The 18,378-nt window shown below is 46.8% G+C and overlaps 1 protein-coding gene across 1 annotated transcript in view; it reads right to left on the minus strand.

Moving 5' to 3' along the window:
* Positions 1-3,606: 3,606 nt before the first annotated feature.
* LOC136747524 (mucin-2) overlaps positions 3,607-18,378 on the minus strand; it is a 28,324-nt gene continuing 13,552 nt past the window's right edge. Inside the window, exons 24-47 of the mRNA XM_066700405.1 lie at positions 18,017-18,173; positions 17,354-17,485; positions 16,926-17,067; positions 16,561-16,604; positions 16,164-16,475; positions 15,785-15,817; positions 11,373-15,202; positions 10,871-11,045; positions 10,382-10,632; positions 9,676-9,859; positions 8,771-8,978; positions 8,451-8,629; positions 8,133-8,202; positions 7,757-7,863; positions 7,570-7,601; positions 7,280-7,457; positions 6,837-6,941; positions 6,609-6,649; positions 6,350-6,472; positions 6,135-6,233; positions 5,913-6,041; positions 5,431-5,470; positions 5,093-5,216; positions 3,607-4,558 (exon numbers count right to left, since the gene is read on the minus strand). Coding sequence (XP_066556502.1) covers positions 4,315-4,558; positions 5,093-5,216; positions 5,431-5,470; positions 5,913-6,041; positions 6,135-6,233; positions 6,350-6,472; positions 6,609-6,649; positions 6,837-6,941; positions 7,280-7,457; positions 7,570-7,601; positions 7,757-7,863; positions 8,133-8,202; positions 8,451-8,629; positions 8,771-8,978; positions 9,676-9,859; positions 10,382-10,632; positions 10,871-11,045; positions 11,373-15,202; positions 15,785-15,817; positions 16,164-16,475; positions 16,561-16,604; positions 16,926-17,067; positions 17,354-17,485; positions 18,017-18,173 — 6,939 coding nt within the window. The 3' untranslated portion in view covers positions 3,607-4,314. The remainder of the gene's footprint in view (positions 4,559-5,092; positions 5,217-5,430; positions 5,471-5,912; positions 6,042-6,134; positions 6,234-6,349; positions 6,473-6,608; positions 6,650-6,836; positions 6,942-7,279; positions 7,458-7,569; positions 7,602-7,756; positions 7,864-8,132; positions 8,203-8,450; positions 8,630-8,770; positions 8,979-9,675; positions 9,860-10,381; positions 10,633-10,870; positions 11,046-11,372; positions 15,203-15,784; positions 15,818-16,163; positions 16,476-16,560; positions 16,605-16,925; positions 17,068-17,353; positions 17,486-18,016; positions 18,174-18,378) is intronic.

Genomic DNA, 18,378 nt, shown 5'->3' on the forward strand with positions numbered 1-18,378 from the left:
TCTCGGACCACCACTTCATTTCCTTCTCCCTTTCCCTCCCCTTCCTCCCCTCTCCACCCACTCCCTCGGTCACCTTCCGCCGTAATCTCCGCTCTGTCTCCCCCTCCACCCTTGCCTCCACTCCACTCCACTTCACTCTCTTGCCTTCCATTGAATATTTTTCCCATCTATCTGTCAACTGTGCTACCTCCTCTTTGTTCTCCTCCCTCACCTCCTCCCTAGACTCTCTCTGTCCTCTAACGTCTCGTCCTGCCCGTCTGTCCCCTCCTCAGCCTTGGCTCTCTGCTGTTCTCCGCGCAACCCGAACTAGTCTGCATGCCGCCGAACAGAAGTGGAAAAGGACCAAACTCCCAGCTGCCCTCGAACTCTACCGCTCTCTACTGTCCACATTCTCATCCTCTCTCACCTCAGCCAAGAAGTCTTACTTCCAATCTCTCTTTGAATCCTCTATCAACAACCCCCGCAAACCCTTCTCCACCTTCTCCTCCCTCCTTGCCCCCCCTCCCCCTCCTCCTCCCCCATCTCTCACTGCTGATGATTTCGCCTCCTTCTTCTCCTCCAAGATTGCAGACATCCGCAGGCTCTTCAATACTCCACCCTCATCTCCCATCACACCGAAACCTCCCACCGACCAAGCTTCCTTTTCTACATCACAAACCCACAACGTGTGACCTGGACCCTCTCCCTTCTCGCCTCTTCCAAGCGACCGCTCCTGATCTTCTCCCCTTCATCTCCTCCCTCCTCAACTCCTCACTCCTCTCTGGCTGTTTCCCCTCTGCATTTAAACAAGCTGCTGTCATCCCACTGCTCAAGAAACCAACCCTCGATGCCACCTCTCCACAGAACTACCGCCCTGTCTCCCTACTTCCCTTCCTCTCCAAGACTCTCGAACGGGCGGTCCACCGTCAGCTCTTGGACTTTCTGTCCCAACACTCACTCCTTGATCCTCAGCAATCCGGCTTCCGCACAGCTCACTCCACTGAGACGGCTCTCCTGGCTGTCTCTGACTCCCTCAGCCGTGCTTGGGCGGCCTCCCTCTCCTCAGTCGTCATCCTCCTTGACCTCTCTGCAACATTTGACACTTGTCGATCACTCCATCCTCCTCTCCTGCCTTGGGATCTCTGGGACTGCTCTCACCTGGTTCTCCTCCTACCAATTGACATGGCGAGGCTCCTCATCCACCCCCCAACCTCTCCTCACAGGTGTTCCCCAAGGCTCCGTCCTGGGCCCACTCCTGTTCTCTCTCTACACTCGCTCCCTGGGCCCCCTCATCGCTTCCCATGGCTTCTCCTACCACTTCTACGCTGATGATGCCCAGATCTTCCCGTCTTTTCCCTCTTCTGACCCTCTCATCCCCTCACGCATCTCTTCCTGCTTGTCTGCTATTTCCACCTGGATGCACTCACACCACCTCAAGCTCAACCTCTCCAAATCAGATCTCCTCTTTTTCCCCCACTCTTCCTCACCTTCTGCTGACCTCCCCATCTCGATCTTCTTGGAATCCACCACACTCTCTCCTTCTTCTTCCGCTAAAAATCTAGGAGTCACCCTCGATCCTGCGCTCTCCTACTCCCAGCACATCACCACGCTGACGCGCACCTGCAGATTCTTCCTGAGCAACATATGCCGGATCCGTCCCTTCCTCACCGACTATTCGATGCAGCTGCTCATCCAGTCACTGGTCCTCTCCCGCCTGGACTACTGCAACTCCCTCCTGGCCAGCCTGCCTGCATCTACTACCCACTCGCTCCAACTCATCCAGAACTCTGCGGCTCGTCTGGTATTCTCTCTGCCACAATTCGCACACGCTACTCCACTGCTCCGCTCCCTCCACTGGCTCCCGATAGCGGCACGCATTCAGTTCAAGACTTTGACCCTCACCTAGCGCTGTCTCGACCACACTGCACCAAGCTACCTTCAGACACTCATCTCTCCATACATCCCCTCCAGACCATTGCGCTCCTCCAGTGTCAGATGACTAACTCTGCCTCCTCTCCACTCTCCTTCCTCCAGAGCCGCTCCTTCTCATCCCTGGCCCGTAAATGGTGGAACGACCTGCCCACCGAAGTCAAAACAGCAGAGTCCTTGACCTCATTCTGGCCCTTACTCAAGACACATCTTTTCCGACAGTACTTGTAATATTAGTCCTCTATCCCTGCTAGATAGCACTTCACAGTTTTATTATACTTCTCGCGTTCTTGATTGTTTTCCTCCTTGCTCCCTTTCCCGTAGCCCTTGTCTGTGACCCTACATCTTGACAGCTTTCACTGTCCAGGATGTAGGAAGTCACTTACCGTAGTTGTGTAAATTGTAAATTGGAATTTGTAAAATGTATTTTGAATTGCTATTTTAGCCAAATTGAATTTGTAATTGATGCCTTGTACTTCTCTGTTTGCACTTATGTTGTAAGTTGCCCTGGATAAGTATTGGACAAACTAACATAATCATGAATTAAATTGTGAGTTTCAATACTTGGATGCAAATCCTTTGCAGTCAATGACTGCCTGAAGTCTGGAACCCATAGACATCAGCAGATGCTGGGTTTCTTCCCTGGTGATGCTCTGCCAGGCCTGCACTGCAGCTGTCTTTAGTTCCTGCTTGTTCTTGGGGTGTTTTGCTGTTTTGAAGGCAAAGGGTGGTCACACAAGATTTTTCTTCTGTTCACTCACTTTGCATTTTGTTAATTGATAAATATAATCTATTAACATGTCTATTGTTGAAAGCATTCTTACTTTACAGCATTTTTTCACACCTGCCTAAAACTTTTGCACAGTACTGTAGTTCGGTTGTGGATTCTCCCAATTAACCAAGAAGGCAACGAGAAGTCCCGTGAATTACATTTATGACCCAGTGTTACAGCGATTAATTTGGCATGATATTCAATCACCTACTAGCTGGCTAAGCTGGCGTTAGCCATCTCATCATTAAAACACACTTACAGATACATTAGTACTCAGTGACAGTAGGGCTGCAACAACTAATTGATAACGTTATTATTAAAATCTACTAAAATCTTAAAATGTAATTCATTGTTGATTAGTTGGTTCTACCTGGGGTGCAGTAACAAAAAATAAAAAAACACCTTGAAAGATGGCGGAGGCTGCAGCTACACCCGTGGAAACTATAGGAGAACAGCAATGATGCATGACACCTGAAGAGAGAATACACTGCAGCCATGATGACACTCATCAAAAATCTAAATTCTAGTTTTTTTTCTTTCACCTGGCCCCAGGGCTCTTCCGTACAGTTCCCCCAAACCAAGCCTAATATTTTGGTCAGGCTATAGTGAGGATAGCTCCTGTGCCTGTTTTTCTTTTAGTATGCTATGATTGTGATGCTGTGATTAGTAGGCTCTTAATTAATTACTATTTTAATAATTGTAGTAGTAGTTGGTGTTTGAGTAGTTAATGTAGGTTGTTGCATTCTTGATAATGCAGTTAATGGCGTTTTTGTAATTGCTGTAAGTGTAGTTGATGGTGTTTGAAGACCCTGTATGGGAAAGTTGAAGAAAGTGTTTTGTGATAATTATATAATGTTTTATATTAATTCTAGCATTAGAAATAGTGTGTATACAGACTGAGCAGATTAGATTGATCAGGCTAAGCAAAAGGTCAACAAGGTTAATTTATTAGAAATTCCTGTTAGTAATAAAAGATCACACAGTGCCGAAATAGCCCACAGCTGTTTGTTGAAAATCTGTTTTTGGACTTAATCGTTTCTCCAGATAGGCAGGAACTGTTTTTGTTAATGATTGATTGACAGTTGTTAAATGAAGACCGTGGGATTTAATCTCCAGACATCTGCTTTTTGGATCCATCACCTCTCCACGGGAAGACAGATCGTAAACGGACTCAGACTTGTACCTTCTGATTGGATGAACGGCCACAACATTCTACGTCATCTTCCTATAAAGCTGCACTCGGTTTTGTAAAAACTGAGTTCTCGCTAAAGGAATTCCCTGACGTGCTGCTTCCAAGCTAGTTTTATATTAAAGTTCTATTTGCTTTATATCAACAACTTTTCCAGTTATTTCCGAGACAGCTTCAACAGTGTTTGTGTAGCTGACCCTTCCAGTAAGTCTTTCCAAACCTCTTACACTCAGTCACTCCTTTGAAATAAAACAAGACAAGATTTTATTTTTCATTTTCTATTTGCTTGAGCAAAGCAGTATTTTTTCCATTCCTCTCCACACAATAATTCATTGTTATTCATCTTAAATCTACAGTAAAAACTCCCCATCCTTAAAGAAAAATCAGAGTAAAAAGGCAATTATGGTAAAGCGCAGCAGTGTGGTGCAAGAGGAGGGGTGGCAGTTCAGTGCCTGGAGATGTGCACTCCAGCATTCGGCCCGGACCGTCGGTTACGTATTGAAAGGGGCAGCACAGCGGCGACGGGCTCCTCGCAGTTGGTGGTGCGGCAGTCGCACTCCTCCACATGGATGTAGCTATACGGTTTGGTGGAGCCATCAGGGCAAACCAGGGTGATGGTCTTCTCAATGGTTTTGGCTTCCTGACAGCATGTGCACTTGTGCTGCATGCTGGCAGCTTCCGCAGAGTATCTGTCGAGAAAGGAGAGAGAGTCACACAAGCTCTTTCCTCCCTTCCTACACTGTGCTTGTATAATTGGCATTACACAGGATAACATTTGGTACCATGTCCTCCCTCCACTCCTGTTCCTGAAAGAATAAACTGAAAGAATGACGTACAGCTTATTTAGGGCAGTAATGTGGAGTAATGGTTAGGGCTCTAGACTCTGGAGCAGAGGGTTGGGGGTACTGTTGTTGTACCCTTGAGCAAGGTACTTTACCTAGGGTGCTCCAGTAAATGCCCAGCTATATATATGGGTAAATGTAAGAAAGATAATGTAATCTTGTAACAATTGTAAGTCACCCTGGATAAGGGTTTCTGCTATTAATAATTTATGTGATGGACTGCGTGTGGTACCAAGAATGCATCCTGCAAAGACATGGATACTGACCCAAGTTGGGCATTACAGATCACAGGTTTGGGTTGGTTGAAAAATTAGTTTATTGAACGGGCATAGATTGAAGTGTGTGAGATTAAAATCAATGGAAAAGTACTGAGGAACTCACATGGATTTGGTGTTGCAGGCTCCATCACATTGATTCAGCTCTATCTCATCCTCAGAAATGCAGCCCATGTGTGTGATGTGGCTCTTCAGGGTGGACAGCTTGCAGGCCTTCTCCTTCTCTACACCTGGAAAGAGCAGTTTACAATGGTGTGGAGCACAGAGTACGTAAGTAGTAACCCTCATTGGTGGGTAGTTTTGCAGATTACTTTTTATATAGGCCATTGTAAAGTGAGGCAGAAAGCATAAACACTGGCACTGGCCATACAGCAGACATGAGCTCCACTATTTGAAACTCAACTAACAGTTTGAACTGAATGTAGGAGGCTTCAGGACACTCACATGTCTTACAGCAACCATCTGGCGCCGTCACAATCGTCCCCTGTAACAGAGAAAGACATTTAATACGTGCAGGACCAGCTTTCAAGCTTCAAACAGCCCTGTTCCACCCAGTTGGTTCATTTTATCTCTTACAGGGTGATGCGATTTCCAGAAGAGAAGTTCAATTAGGCAAATCCATTGTGTGCATAAACATAAACTGGCAAGAGAATAGAAAGTTAAATAAAAACTGTCTACTGAGAAAACCAATCTGCAACTTATGACTTTAGCAGACTTGAGACCCTGGAACGTACTCCTAGAACTGCTAGAACATTTACCACTACTTTTTAATAGAGGAAAAACAGCCCCCCCGATTTGTATTAGTTTATTTTATAAAATAAATGCATCCCCACTTGTGGTCACAAAACATAATGAGTCCCTGCAAGTGCAATGAATTTGGCCTCAGGTTTTTAAAGAGTTTCTGCCCGAGCTCTCTGCTCACTCACTGGTTGACAGTTGCTCTCATGGAAAGGAGGACACTGGATTTTGGCTTGGGTGGAGATGAAGGTGCCGCTGATCTTGACACAGCTGTGTATGATGCATTTGTCATCAGGGGGAGACCATTTATCATCAGGCTGGGAAAGAAAGGCAAAAACACGCCGGCTATCAGAATCAGAAGTGCCTCACAGTGGCCATCAAAGTGCCGGCGGGTTTAGACATCAACAAACCTTCAGCAGGTGAATGATGCCTTGGACTTGAATGACACAGTGGGTCTGTACACACTTCCCACAGCACTCGCCTGAGCTCGGCTCCTTGTACTTGAATCCCTGAAGAGAGAACACAGCCGTGCCAGTTAGCAGTGCTACCTTGTCATCTGGGTTTACACGCTCAAGGCTTCACACGAGTTGCACCCCTTCAGGAATTAAACTGTAGAAAGTCTCACCTGTTCACAGGTCTTGTTGCAGGTCAGCGGGACGCATTTGATCACATTGAGGCCCTTTGCGGGATCCATGTCCTTGGTACATAAACAGCGCTGGCAGTTGATCACTGGAAGGCTGGTCCCCGGCTGGACAAGAGCACAGATCAGAACACATGAATGAGAATCTCATTGAGGGAAAAAAATTAAGCTTTTGTTGTTTAAATATTTAATCACAGATTATAAAGCAATTAATTGGCAAAGGAATTCCCGCCTCATAAGTTACCTGGTATTCTGTATTGTTGTACACACAAACTCCCTTTGGCACTGGAAAGGAAGAGAAAAATTAAATTGCAAGCGAGAACAAACTGCACATCATGCAGTTCCAGTATTTGTATGAAATCCCCATTGCTCATTTGTAAAATTACAACCAGGCTTCCAAGGATGAAATTGGAAGCACAGGGAAGTCTACCAATATTGATGTACTGCAGAGAGCTCCTGCAGAAAGCTTTACCGCATTTGTATTCAGGGCAGCACTTTCCATCCGGGACTTCAAACATCGGCTTGAATCCCGCGGGGCAGACAGTGTCGACTACAGGACACATGCTGGTATTGCATCCTGGAGAGCAAGACAATAAGGGGTGAGTATTGAGGATATATACATCTGCTTCCCTTTAGATCCAGTTGTGTTCAAATAAGTAAAATATTCTCTTCAAGAGGGACCTGGATAGGTAGGGTGGTCTGTTTACCATTAACCCCTGGCCCAGAAATGTACTTAATCTCTGGAGATTTCGTATCTTGAGATTTAAATAAATGCACTATTAAAAATAAAGTGGGAGACTAGTACATTGCTAACTCCTGTACAGTCATGGAAACAAGGCTCCTAAGGATTCCAGTGGGCTACCCTGATGCAGCAATATTGCAGTGTGGCCCACAGAAGTAAAGGAAGGCACTCACTGCAGACGAGCTGGGTGCAGCAGTGGTCAGCAGAGCTGGTCTCGTTGGTGATGATGAAGCCCGGGCCTGTGCAGTTCAGGGTATTGGCCGGCGGGCAACCCTTCGGCTCGCATCTCACGCCTTTGGTGTTAATGTCACAGATGCAGTTCTGGCATTTGTACTCGAAAGTCTCTCCAAACTAGGGCAAACACAAAACACAAGGCAGAGGAGGATTAGAGAGCCAGCGATGGGACCAGCAGAGGCTTGGTTCGCAGCAGCATCAATAGCCCTGTAGTTAAAGGGCAACTCACCTCTCGAGGAGTGCCCTCTGGGTCCAGGCATCCTGTGCAAACAAAGGACAGGTCAAGTCAGCAGGACAGGGGAGCTTCCAGTACAACACATCACAGTCTCTACTGTGGCAGTTTACATTGTACAACAATTTCCATGTGGGCCACAGAGCCTCTTGTTCTCCACAGTGAGCAGAATTAAAACACTTACCACACATTTCCACGCAGATTCCAGATTTCTTGTTGAACAGGATGGTCCCTTCAGGACAAAAGCAGCCTTCTGTCAGGACCGGTTTGGTATGATTGGCATCTGAAGGACTGAGCACAAAATGTATTAATTCCACTGTTTTACCACAAGTCACCACCTTCTTCAAACTGCAGAATGATTAAGATGCATTAGTGCTTAGAAGTACATTTAAAAAAGTTTTAGTTAAGGCAGTTTACCAATTTTACTGAATGAAGAATTTGCTTAGTTAAGCTCTTAATATTCATACTCATTTGTAAAATGTATAATAGTTTACTAATCAGCAGATTATGACTGCATGGGCAGAAACCTCATTTCCTTGTGCGGCACATTGAAAACTTACTTGTCTTCACAAGTAGGCTGTTCTGCAGGACTACATGCATTGTAGACTTTGTCACTGGGACAGTTAGCAGCTGGAAAAGAAAGTTGAATACCAATCAGCCAAGAAATGTGGCTCTGGACAAAATACTGTGGCTAGTGTACATTCCAATGAACCATTTCAATGAACCAATGAATGTGCATTGCTCGATTTGAGGGAGGTTATGATTGTATACAAGTTACAAAAACTGAATCTTGCTTTGTTAAAAACCTGGAATGTCTCATTACTGAGCAAAGAAGCAAAATTAAAGGCTTGAAAGTGAATTTCCCAGGAAACACTTACGGCATTTTCCAGCTGTTGACGGCCTCCAGTTCAGGCAGATCTTCTCCTGTGCACACATCTCGGCATAGTTCTGCAAGCTGCTGCACTCGATGTCCGGGTTTTCCAAATGGCAGCTGTCAAACACACAGCCCTGGTAGAAGGGCTCTGGAGGGATATACTTGTGGCAGGGTGCAAACACGCTGTGGATTCAGAAAGATAATCAGTTAGCATCAAGCACAGTCTCTACAATGATGGGGCTTTAAAACCCCTGACCATTCAACCTGCAATCTGAAGAGAAAGGAGAAAAGGTCTCCAATGAGGACTGTCAGGAAGCTGCTTACTCGCTCTTGATGATTTCGCACACAGAGTCTGAGTGGCAGGGTTTGGGCGTAGGGTTGGGTGGGCTGCTGGTTGGCACGGTGGGTGGGACAGAGCAGTGAGGCTTGGTTGGGTCCTTGACCTGCCAGTGCTCACCCATGGCAGCACAGTCATTGACCAGCTGGCCTCCGGGCAGCATACAGTCGTCTGCCTGGTTGTTGTTGCACGTTCCTGTGGGAAGACCACGTCACCCTTTACTTCTTCCCTTGCAGTACACAAGCTAGTCTTTCACTGGGTAGACTAGTTTGAGGCTGGTGGAATACTACTGCCTGCTGGTTATACATAAGGCTCATAGGAGGCCCACATCTGGCCATGTTCTTAAACGTGTGGTATCATTTATTTTTTATGTCTGTTGCTTATAAGATGTAAAAAAAAAAAAAAATTGTTTTGTTAGACCATTAAAAAAAAAACTTAAAAAAATTCCTATACCCTGAAGAGTGAGAGTGCGTGACGTCACACCAGGATATTCACTGATAAAAAAAAAACAGTGGCGTTCAATGTCAGATGAAAGCGATGTTACTGGGTCGGATGTTTTGTGAAACAGTGTTGAAGTGGAGGACAATTCACGCCACAGTCCCTGACATCAGATACAGGATAGCAGGATAACACTACAGAACACTACACCATTTTGACCTACCAGCAGTTCTTTAAAAGTGAATTCTGAAAATGATGATACCCCCACCTTTAGAGGGCAGCTATGGCCACATATGTCATCTTTACACTTCTGATTGTGATTAAATCTTGAAGAATTGTTTGTAATGCTTTTAAAAACCAAACTCATAGAACATGTTCTATAGAGGGGTCACAGGATTTTATGGAATTGGAATACCCCCCAGTTACACAGTAGGTGGCAATCCCATTGACTTACCACACTGTCCCTCTGTGTTGTTGCCAAAGATCTTGTGAGGCAATTTAATACCAAAGGCGATTCCGCTGAATGTCACCACAACATCGATATCGGGGATCTCCAGCACCAGGTTAATGCCAGAGTTGTAGACCTTCACTCCATACCTGGAGAAGGGCAGCGACACCACATGCCTGTTCACCAGCACCTTCAAAACAAAATACACAGCAATACTATTGAGCAGGCTGTGCCAGGGAGACACACATGCTTACACTTCATCAAGTAGGCTCATGGATCCCAGAAGAATAGTTTTATTCAGAAGAATCAAGTTATCTTTCCAGTTGTCAATCCCAGCAGGTTGTGTCTGGCACTAAACTAAATCACTTGATTCCCATGACAACAACAAAAGTTACAATGTGAAACATAGATTATGGTTTAGATGCCTATTAGACATCTATTTTCTAATCCACATGGTTGACTCAGTGCCCTTCAGGAGTTTAAAGTTAATCCGTCAATGCCTACTCTTTTGTATTGTACTATAATACTCCCTATTCATTTTACTGTGTACAGAAGTGGTTTAAATGGAAGAGGAGGCTGATGCACTGGAAAAGCTTTGCAAATTTCAACTGGACTGAAAAGCCCTTCACTAGGGGTTCCTGTGGGCCTAGCCGTGCTGCTGAAGGAAGAACAAGGTCTGGACATGTTTCATTGTCACACCACAAGGACTGACCTCCATGTCCACAGCGCCAGAGACGTCTTTATTCCTCAGGTTGATGAATAGAGTCTCAAAGGAGACCATGAGAGAGCGTGGGCAGGACACTTGGTCTCTGGGATCACAATGGACATTGTCAATATAAACCCCAAAGTTTTCATATTTGGGTACGATCTCCTTGACCAAAGTATAGGTGCAATTCCCCTGAAAGCTGTAATAGAGTCCATCGAATGTGACGTAGTGGGGGTCTCCCCAGCCATTGCAGTAGCCTGTAAACAGAAAACCTATTAGATTTGGCAGTGCAGTTCCAGCATTTCATCAGTTTGTCACATTACAATCACACTAAAATCTGTTACAAATCCTGGATAAACCTGAGACTTTACCATCAGCTGAAGTTACATTTGCAGCAGATTGAAAGCACTCAACCCTCAGTGGGCAACGTCACTGTAGAAATACCAGCTTGAGAAGCGGACAGTTCTTCTCATACAGGTGTGGCGGGATACTCACAGTCACACTCGTAATGCTTGCAACACATTTTCTCATCATACACCAGAACTGGAGGTCTTCCACTGGCGCAGGTGATATTCTTCAGAGGTGGGCATTCGTAGGGGATTATTTCAATCACAGTGTCATTGATACATCTAGCCATTGTGCAGTTACAAATGAAGAAAGTTTCGTTTTGCTAGATGAAGAGGTAGAAAAAAAAATCACAAGGCTTGAAGACTAAGCTGGTTAGTCTATTCTGCCATTAAGAGGCCTTTAAAGATCCCAGATGTGCCATGTGGCCTCAGAGGGATTAAACACATTGCTCCCTTTCCCAAAACATGACATTTGGTCACAAGGTGCATTGGCTTCCCTAGATTAGACTCTGCCATGTGGAAATTAAACGTGATCAGTGACAGAGTAAGAAACAGGCAAGCAATCATCTCACCCAGAGAGTCTGCTTTGGACAAGCTCTGGAAGTCACTCCCAAATCCCAACCACAGCTTTATTTAAAAAGATTACTCACTTTTTTATCCCATTCTGGGCAGCCAGGTTTTGGAGGAGTAGAGGGTGGAAGAGGAGTACTGGTTGTAGTAGGGGGGGTAGTGGTTGTAGTAGGCTCTGGAGTTTTATTGGTGGTGGTTGTAGTAGACTCTGGAGTTGTGGTGATAGTGGTTGTAGTAGGCTCGGGTGTTGTGGTGGTTGTAGGAAGGAAGGTAGTGGTTGTAGTAGGCTCTGGAGTTGTGGTGGTGGTGGTAGTTGTAGTATGAGGGGTAGTGGTTGTAGTAGGCTCTGGAGTTGTGGTGGTGGTTGTAGTAGGGGGGGTAGTGGTCGTAGTAGGCTCTGGAGTTGTGGTGGTTGTAGGAAGGGGGGTAGTGGTTTTAGTAGGCTCTGGAGTTGTGGTGGTGGTGATTGTAGTAGGCTCTGGAGTTGTGGTGATAGTGGTTGTAGTAGGCTCGGGTGTTGTGGTGGTTGTAGGAAGGAAGGTAGTGGTTGTAGTAGGCTCTGGAGTTGTGGTGGTGGTGGTAGTTGTAGTATGAGGGGTAGTGGTTGTAGTAGGCTCTGGAGTTGTGGTGGTGGTTGTAGTAGGGGGGGTAGTGGTCGTAGTAGGCTCTGGAGTTTTATTGGTGGTGGTTGTAGTAGACTCTGGAGTTGTGGTGATAGTGGTTGTAGTAGGCTCGGGTGTTGTGGTGGTTGTAGGAAGGAAGGTAGTGGTTGTAGTAGGCCCTGGAGTTGTGGTGGTGGTGGTAGTAGGGGGGGTAGTGGTCGTAGTAGGCTCTGGAGTTGTGGTGGTGGTTGTAGTAGCGGGGGTAGTGGTCGTAGTAGGCTCTGGAGTTGTGGTGGTTGTAGGAAGGGGGGTAGTGGTTGTAGTAGGCTCTGGAGTTGTGGTGGTGGTGATTGTAGTAGGCTCTGGAGTTGTGGTGATAGTGGTTGTAGTAGGCTCGGGTGTTGTGGTGGTTGTAGGAAGGAAGGTAGTGGTTGTAGTAGGCTCTGGAGTTGTGGTGGTGGTGGTAGTTGTAGTATGAGGGGTAGTGGTCGTAGTAGGCTCTGGAGTTGTGGTGGTTGTAGGAAGGGGGGTAGTGGTTGTAGTAGGCTCTGGAGTTGTGGTGGTGGTGATTGTAGTAGGCTCTGGAGTTGTGGTGATAGTGGTTGTAGTAGGCTCGGGTGTTGTGGTGGTTGTAGGAAGGAAGGTAGTGGTTGTAGTAGGCTCTGGAGTTGTGGTGGTGGTGGTAGTTGTAGTATGAGGGGTAGTGGTTGTAGTAGGCTCTGGAGTTGTGGTGGTGGTTGTAGTAGGGGGGGTGGTGGTCGTAGTAGGCTCTGTAGTTGTGGTGGTTGTAGGAAGGGGGGTAGTGGTTGTAGTAGGCTCTGGAGTTGTGGTGGTGGTTGTAGTAGGGGGGGTAGTGGTTGTAGTAGGCTCTGGAGTTGTGGTGGTGGTTGTAGTAGGGGGGGTAGTGGTCGTAGTAGGCTCTGCAGTTGTGGTGGTTGTAGGAAGGGGGGTAGTGGTTGTAGTAGGCTCTGGAGTTGTGGTGGTGGTGGTTGTAGTAGGGGGGGTAGTGGTCGTAATAGGCTCTGGAGTTGTGGCGGTTGTAGCTGGCTCTGGAGTTGTGGTAGTTGTAGTATGGGGGGTAGTGATTGTAGTAGGCTCTGGAGTTGTGGTGGTTGTAGCAGGCTCTGGAGTTGTGGTAGTTGTAGTATGGGGGGTAGTGATTGTAGTAGGCTCTGGAGTTGTGGTGGTGGTGGTTGTAGTAGGCTCTGGAGTTGTGGTGGATGTAGCAGGCTCTGGAGTTATGGTAGTTGTAGTAGGGGGGGTAGTGGTAGGCTCCGGAGTTGTGGTAGTGGTGGTTGTAGTAGGCTCTGGAGTTGTGGTGGTGGTGGTTGTAGTAGGCTCTGGAGTTGTGGTGGTTGTAGTAGGCTCTGGAGTTGTGGTGGTGGTGGTTGTAGTAGGCTCTGGAGTTGTGGTGGTGGTGGTTGTAGTAGGCTCTGGAGTTGTGGTGGTTGTAGCAGGCTCTGGAGTTGTGGTGGTTGTAGCAGGCTCTGGAGTTGTGGTAGTTGTAGTATGGGGGGTAGTGATTGTAGTAGGCTCTGGAGTTGTGGTGGTGGTGGTTGTAGTAGGCTCTGGAGTTGTGGTGGATGTAGCAGGCTCTGGAGTTATGGTAGTTGTAGTAGGGGGGGTAGTGGTAGGCTCCGGAGTTGTGGTAGTGGTGGTTGTAGTAGGCTCTGGAGTTGTGGTGGTGGTGGTTGTAGTAGGCTCTGGAGTTGTGGTGGTTGTAGTAGGCTCTGGAGTTGTGGTGGTGGTGGTTGTAGTAGGCTCTGGAGTTGTGGTGGTGGTGGTTGTAGTAGGCTCTGGAGTTGTGGTGGTTGTAGCAGGCTCTGGAGTTGTGGTGGTTGTAGCAGGCTCTGGAGTTGTGGTAGTTGTAGAAGGGGGGGTAGTGGTAGGCTCCGGAGTTGTGGTGGTGGTGGTTGTAGTAGGGGTGGTGGTGGTTGTAGTAGGCTCTGGAGTTGTGGTGGTGGTGGTTGTAGTAGGCTCTGGAGTTGTGGTGGTGGTGGTTGTAGTAGGCTCTGGAGTTGTGGTGGTTGTAGCAGGCTCTGGAGTTGTGGTGGTTGTAGCAGGCTCTGGAGTTGTGGTAGTTGTAGTATGGGGGGTAGTGGTCATAATAGGCTCTGGAGTTGTGGTGGTGGTTGGTGTGGTGGTTGTTGTTGTTGGTGTCGTAATGGGTGTGGGTGTTGTTGTATTCAACACAAGTGGTGTCGAAGGAAATCCAGATGTAGGTGGTTTTGTGGAACCTGTTATAACACTGAAGGGGGTAGAGGTTGTAGGTGGAGGGAGACTGGTTGTTTTAGGGGTGTGTGTGGTTGTAGTAGGAGGGGTTGTGGTTGTAGAAGTCGTTTCTATCTCTGGAGTTGGAGGATTAGTTGTTGTAGTAGGCTCTGGTGTTGTGGGGGTAGTGGTTGGAGATGACCCTGGAGAAGACCCTTGGTGGGTTGTGGTTGTCATAGCAGTGGTTGTGGTTGTAGTAGTCGTTTCTATTTCTGGAGTTGGAGGATTAGTGGTTGTAGTAGGGGTTGTGTTGTTTGTAGTAGGCTCTGGAGTTGTGGTGATAGTGGTTGTAGTAGGCCCTGGAGTTGGGGGGGTAGTGGTTGTAGTAGGCTCTGGAGTTTTATTGGTGGTGGTTGTTGTAGGCTCTGGTGTTGTGGTGATAGTGGTTGTAGAAGGCCCTGGAGTTGGGGAGGTGGTGGCTGTGGTTGTGGTTGTTATGGGGGTGGTGGTTGTCGGGGTAGTTGTTGGGGTGGTTGTCGGGGTGGTGGTTGTCGGGGTGGTTGTTGTCGGGGTTGTGGTTGTCGGCGTGGTGGTTGTCGGGGTTGTGGTTGTTGTGGGGGTGGTGGTTGTCGGGGTAGTTGTTGGGGTGGTGGTTGTGGGGGTGGTTGTTGGGGTGGTGGTTGTCGGGGTGGTTGTCGGGGTTGTGGTTGTTGTTGGGGTGGTGGTTGTTGGGGTGGTGGTTGTCGGGGTGGTTGTTGTGGGGGTGGTTGTTATTGGGGTGGTTGTCGGGGTGTCGAGGCAGTTGCAGCACAGGACTTTGATCTGATAGTTATAGCATTTGGGTGGAACAGCATTCATATTGTCTTTGTTCTTGCAGATCAGCCCAGTGGACACATCACACACCACCGTCTGACCCAACTGGCCCAGATTATGGTTGGGGTATTTTTCAGCCCTGCATTCGATGTCCTCTGGCTGTTTGCAGATGTTAATTCCAGCTGCTGTAATATTCTCATAGGTTTCCCAGTCACCACCGTTAGGACCAAACTGTGGATAGGAAACATCAATCCAGTCTGTCCAGGTGCAGATCGGGGCACAAGCTGGAAGAGAAGTCAAAAGTAAAAACATCAAATCAGTAATAGAGATGCAATAGGCACCACCTCCTCAGCAGCCTCAGATTTACTCTCCTGCGTGTGGTTATTAAACTGGGGCTTCAATCCTCTGGGGAGGGAACCCAGCAGCACTCCTCCCAGGGATTGAGCCTTTTATTCACACAGCAAACAGAATGAGCCTTAAACTCGAGTACTAAACAAACGCATCCAATGATATTCAGTAGTGATTGTGGTGTTTTGTCAATCACGCTACATTTTCCTCAAGGCAGCACCACCCCAGTACCTGCCTGTGCAGTTTTATTAGCGATTGGGTTCAGCAGCTTGTGACCCGATAGTCATCCCCTTCGCAGGCCGGGTTGGAGATGGTGGTAGAGGGGTCATATTGTTTGTAATATGCTAAAGTATGATAAGCATAGTTGAATTCAATTTTCTGAGGTTTAAAAAATCAATAACTTCAAGCACAGCATAAGAACTGTATAGTACAAAATGCTCCAAAGAGTTGCTTCCCACATTCTACATGGAATGACATTCATGCAAGAGTTTAGGATTGGAGAGCTGAAATATGCTTACTTGTAGAGGACACTGTAGTTGTTGTTGGTGTAACTGGGGGGTAGGAGAAAAATAAGTTACAGAGATGTCTCTAAACACACAGATCAACATTTTATCTGTCCTGGTTCTGTAGTTCCCTCCTGCAGAGAATTCCCCACTTACAAAAATTACCCTCACTGCTTACCAGGGCTATGCATTTTGATAGGAATAGGAATAAAACAACAATTTCAGTTTACAGCACTGAAAAGTAGTGCCAATACTTCCTGGTTTGCAATGAGGTTAAAAAAATAGAATGAAATGGTTGTATGGAAAGACAGCACTGCAGTACTTGTATCCAATTTTCCTTCTACCTTTGATTGAGGCATTCGTCCTATACAAAAATCTGTTTACAAATAAATACCTGTTGTGGTGGTAGAGGCTGTGGTTGTCGGGGTGGTGGTTGTCGGGGTGGTGGTTGTGGGGGTAGTGGTTGTCGGGGTAGTTGTTGGGGTGGTGGTTGTGGAGGTGGTGGTTGTGGGGGTGGTTGTTGTCGGGGTGGTTGTTGTGGTGGTACTGGTGGTGGTAGTGGTTGTGGTTGTGGGTGTGTTTATACAGGTGTAACTGTAATGGATCACAGTCCCATTTCTACAGATGCCATAGTAACAGTCCTCAGTGCTATTGTACACCGTTTCATTCTCATCATATTCCATTCCTTCGTAGACACAGGAACAGCCTGCAAGAAACAAGTCCCCATGTTCACAGATGTGGGTTATATTCATTTATGGAGATACTGGTATTTAAAATGAAAAGATACTCACCAGGTTTTGGTTTACATTCCACAGTTCCAGGTGACACGCAGATACTGGAGGCAGAATAAGTTTACAATTATATATATATATATATATATATATATATATATATATATATATATATATAGAAAGAGTATATACAGGCGCTAAAGAATAATTGTCTAGTTGCGCTGTTTCCAATCTGGGTTGCCTTGTCACACACACAGTTTTCATAATCTGAAAGGGTTTTCTAAAATCAGGAAGTTTCCAGCATTACGTTAACCACTAAGGAGGCTGATTTCTCCCTCCGTGTATCTCTAATCTACTTGTCCACTCAGAGGGGAAGCTTTGAGAAGGATTCCCCCAAGGCTCGTTACACTTTGAGAATGGCTTACCATGTGGTGCAGGGCTGGTCTGTGGACACATTCCCTCCAGGTGGATAGACAGTCCCGTTCATGACACATGGACATTCTGCCACACAGGTGTTGTCGTGCTCATTGAATATGGGTTTGTTTGGAGGACATTTGGGGTAGCAGCCTGCAAGTCAAAACATATATAATTTTACAGTATCTAAAACTCAGTGATTTGTTATCAACTTTTACCATTGAATGAAGGGTATGATCTGAAGTATGAATTCACTGATCCTGTGCATGTGTCAGGATACTTTACCAACAATGATGTACAAACTGTGACAAGGAAGGATATACACACAAGTGTTTTCCTTTAGTTCATTTGTGCAGGGAGAAAAGTAGGTTTTGGGGGATTTATGAATTCCCGTCTGCATAGTGCCCTTTGGCAGGATCTCAGTCGTGTCCCCTCTCACCTTCCAGGTCTGGCAGTGTGCTGTTGCAGATGCCCTCTGGGTTCTCGCAGGTCTTGTAGCAGGGGTGCTGGCAGGGGCTGTAGTGCCACGTGCAATTGATTTTGTGAGTGTTGTAGAAGTCACAGAACATGGCTGCAGGAGAGAACCCAGCCCAGATGAAGGGCAATACAATACAAGTTACAAGAAACTGCACTTTTTACACTTCGCCCTTTTGAAGCCAATGCTGTGAAATGGAATGAGTGGCTGTAGTGTAGTGTACCCCGCACTGGTCCTTGAGACGCCCTCCCATTCAGCAGGTTTTATAGGAGTCCCCAAATGGGGGCTAAAAGTCACATTCAGAGTAGGAATAGTGTAATAGAGGGCAGCTGGGCTGTACCCCCCCCAGGGTTGGAGACCCTGTACATCAGGCTCATGATTAATTTAAATAAACAGTATTTAGCCTTGTATAATGAATCTGCATGCCTTTAAACAGTGGGCTGTGAAAGCCTCAGCCTCTAGAGGAACCTTTGACCAGCTATCCCCAGTAAAAACCTATACCAGCCCCAAGTTCCAAACCCATTTTGGGATACTACAGGTTATTAAAACCCATCTGGGCCACTGACGCAAGTACAGAGAACTCCATTAGACTTCCGCCTCTTCAAAACTCTGCGTAGCTCAACTCACGGCAGATCTCGGGCGTCCTCCAGGCGACACAGACACCGCGTGCATTACAGGCGGCTGCGTAGGAGGCCACGGCCGTACAGAAACACTCGCAGTCTCCCCCGCTGTCACAGGCGCATGAGTCATGCACACAGGCGTCGTAGTACGGATTGTGGTCCACCTGCACACACAAAGGCAGGAAAGGAAATAAACCGGCCTCAGACTGACCATTCAGATACAGGGCGACTACGGAGCATCCAAATAAGAAGGTTGAGGCCCCGCCTCCAAAAACAATTATAAGCAAAAAGGAAAATTATATTGATTCAGGTTACCCCTCTATTGACACCGTATAACAGCTAATCCATTACCCCTTGAAGGGTATATAT

Source organism: Amia ocellicauda, chromosome 4, assembly GCF_036373705.1.
Source record: "Amia ocellicauda isolate fAmiCal2 chromosome 4, fAmiCal2.hap1, whole genome shotgun sequence".
NCBI classification, from domain to species: Eukaryota; Metazoa; Chordata; class Actinopteri; order Amiiformes; family Amiidae; genus Amia; species Amia ocellicauda.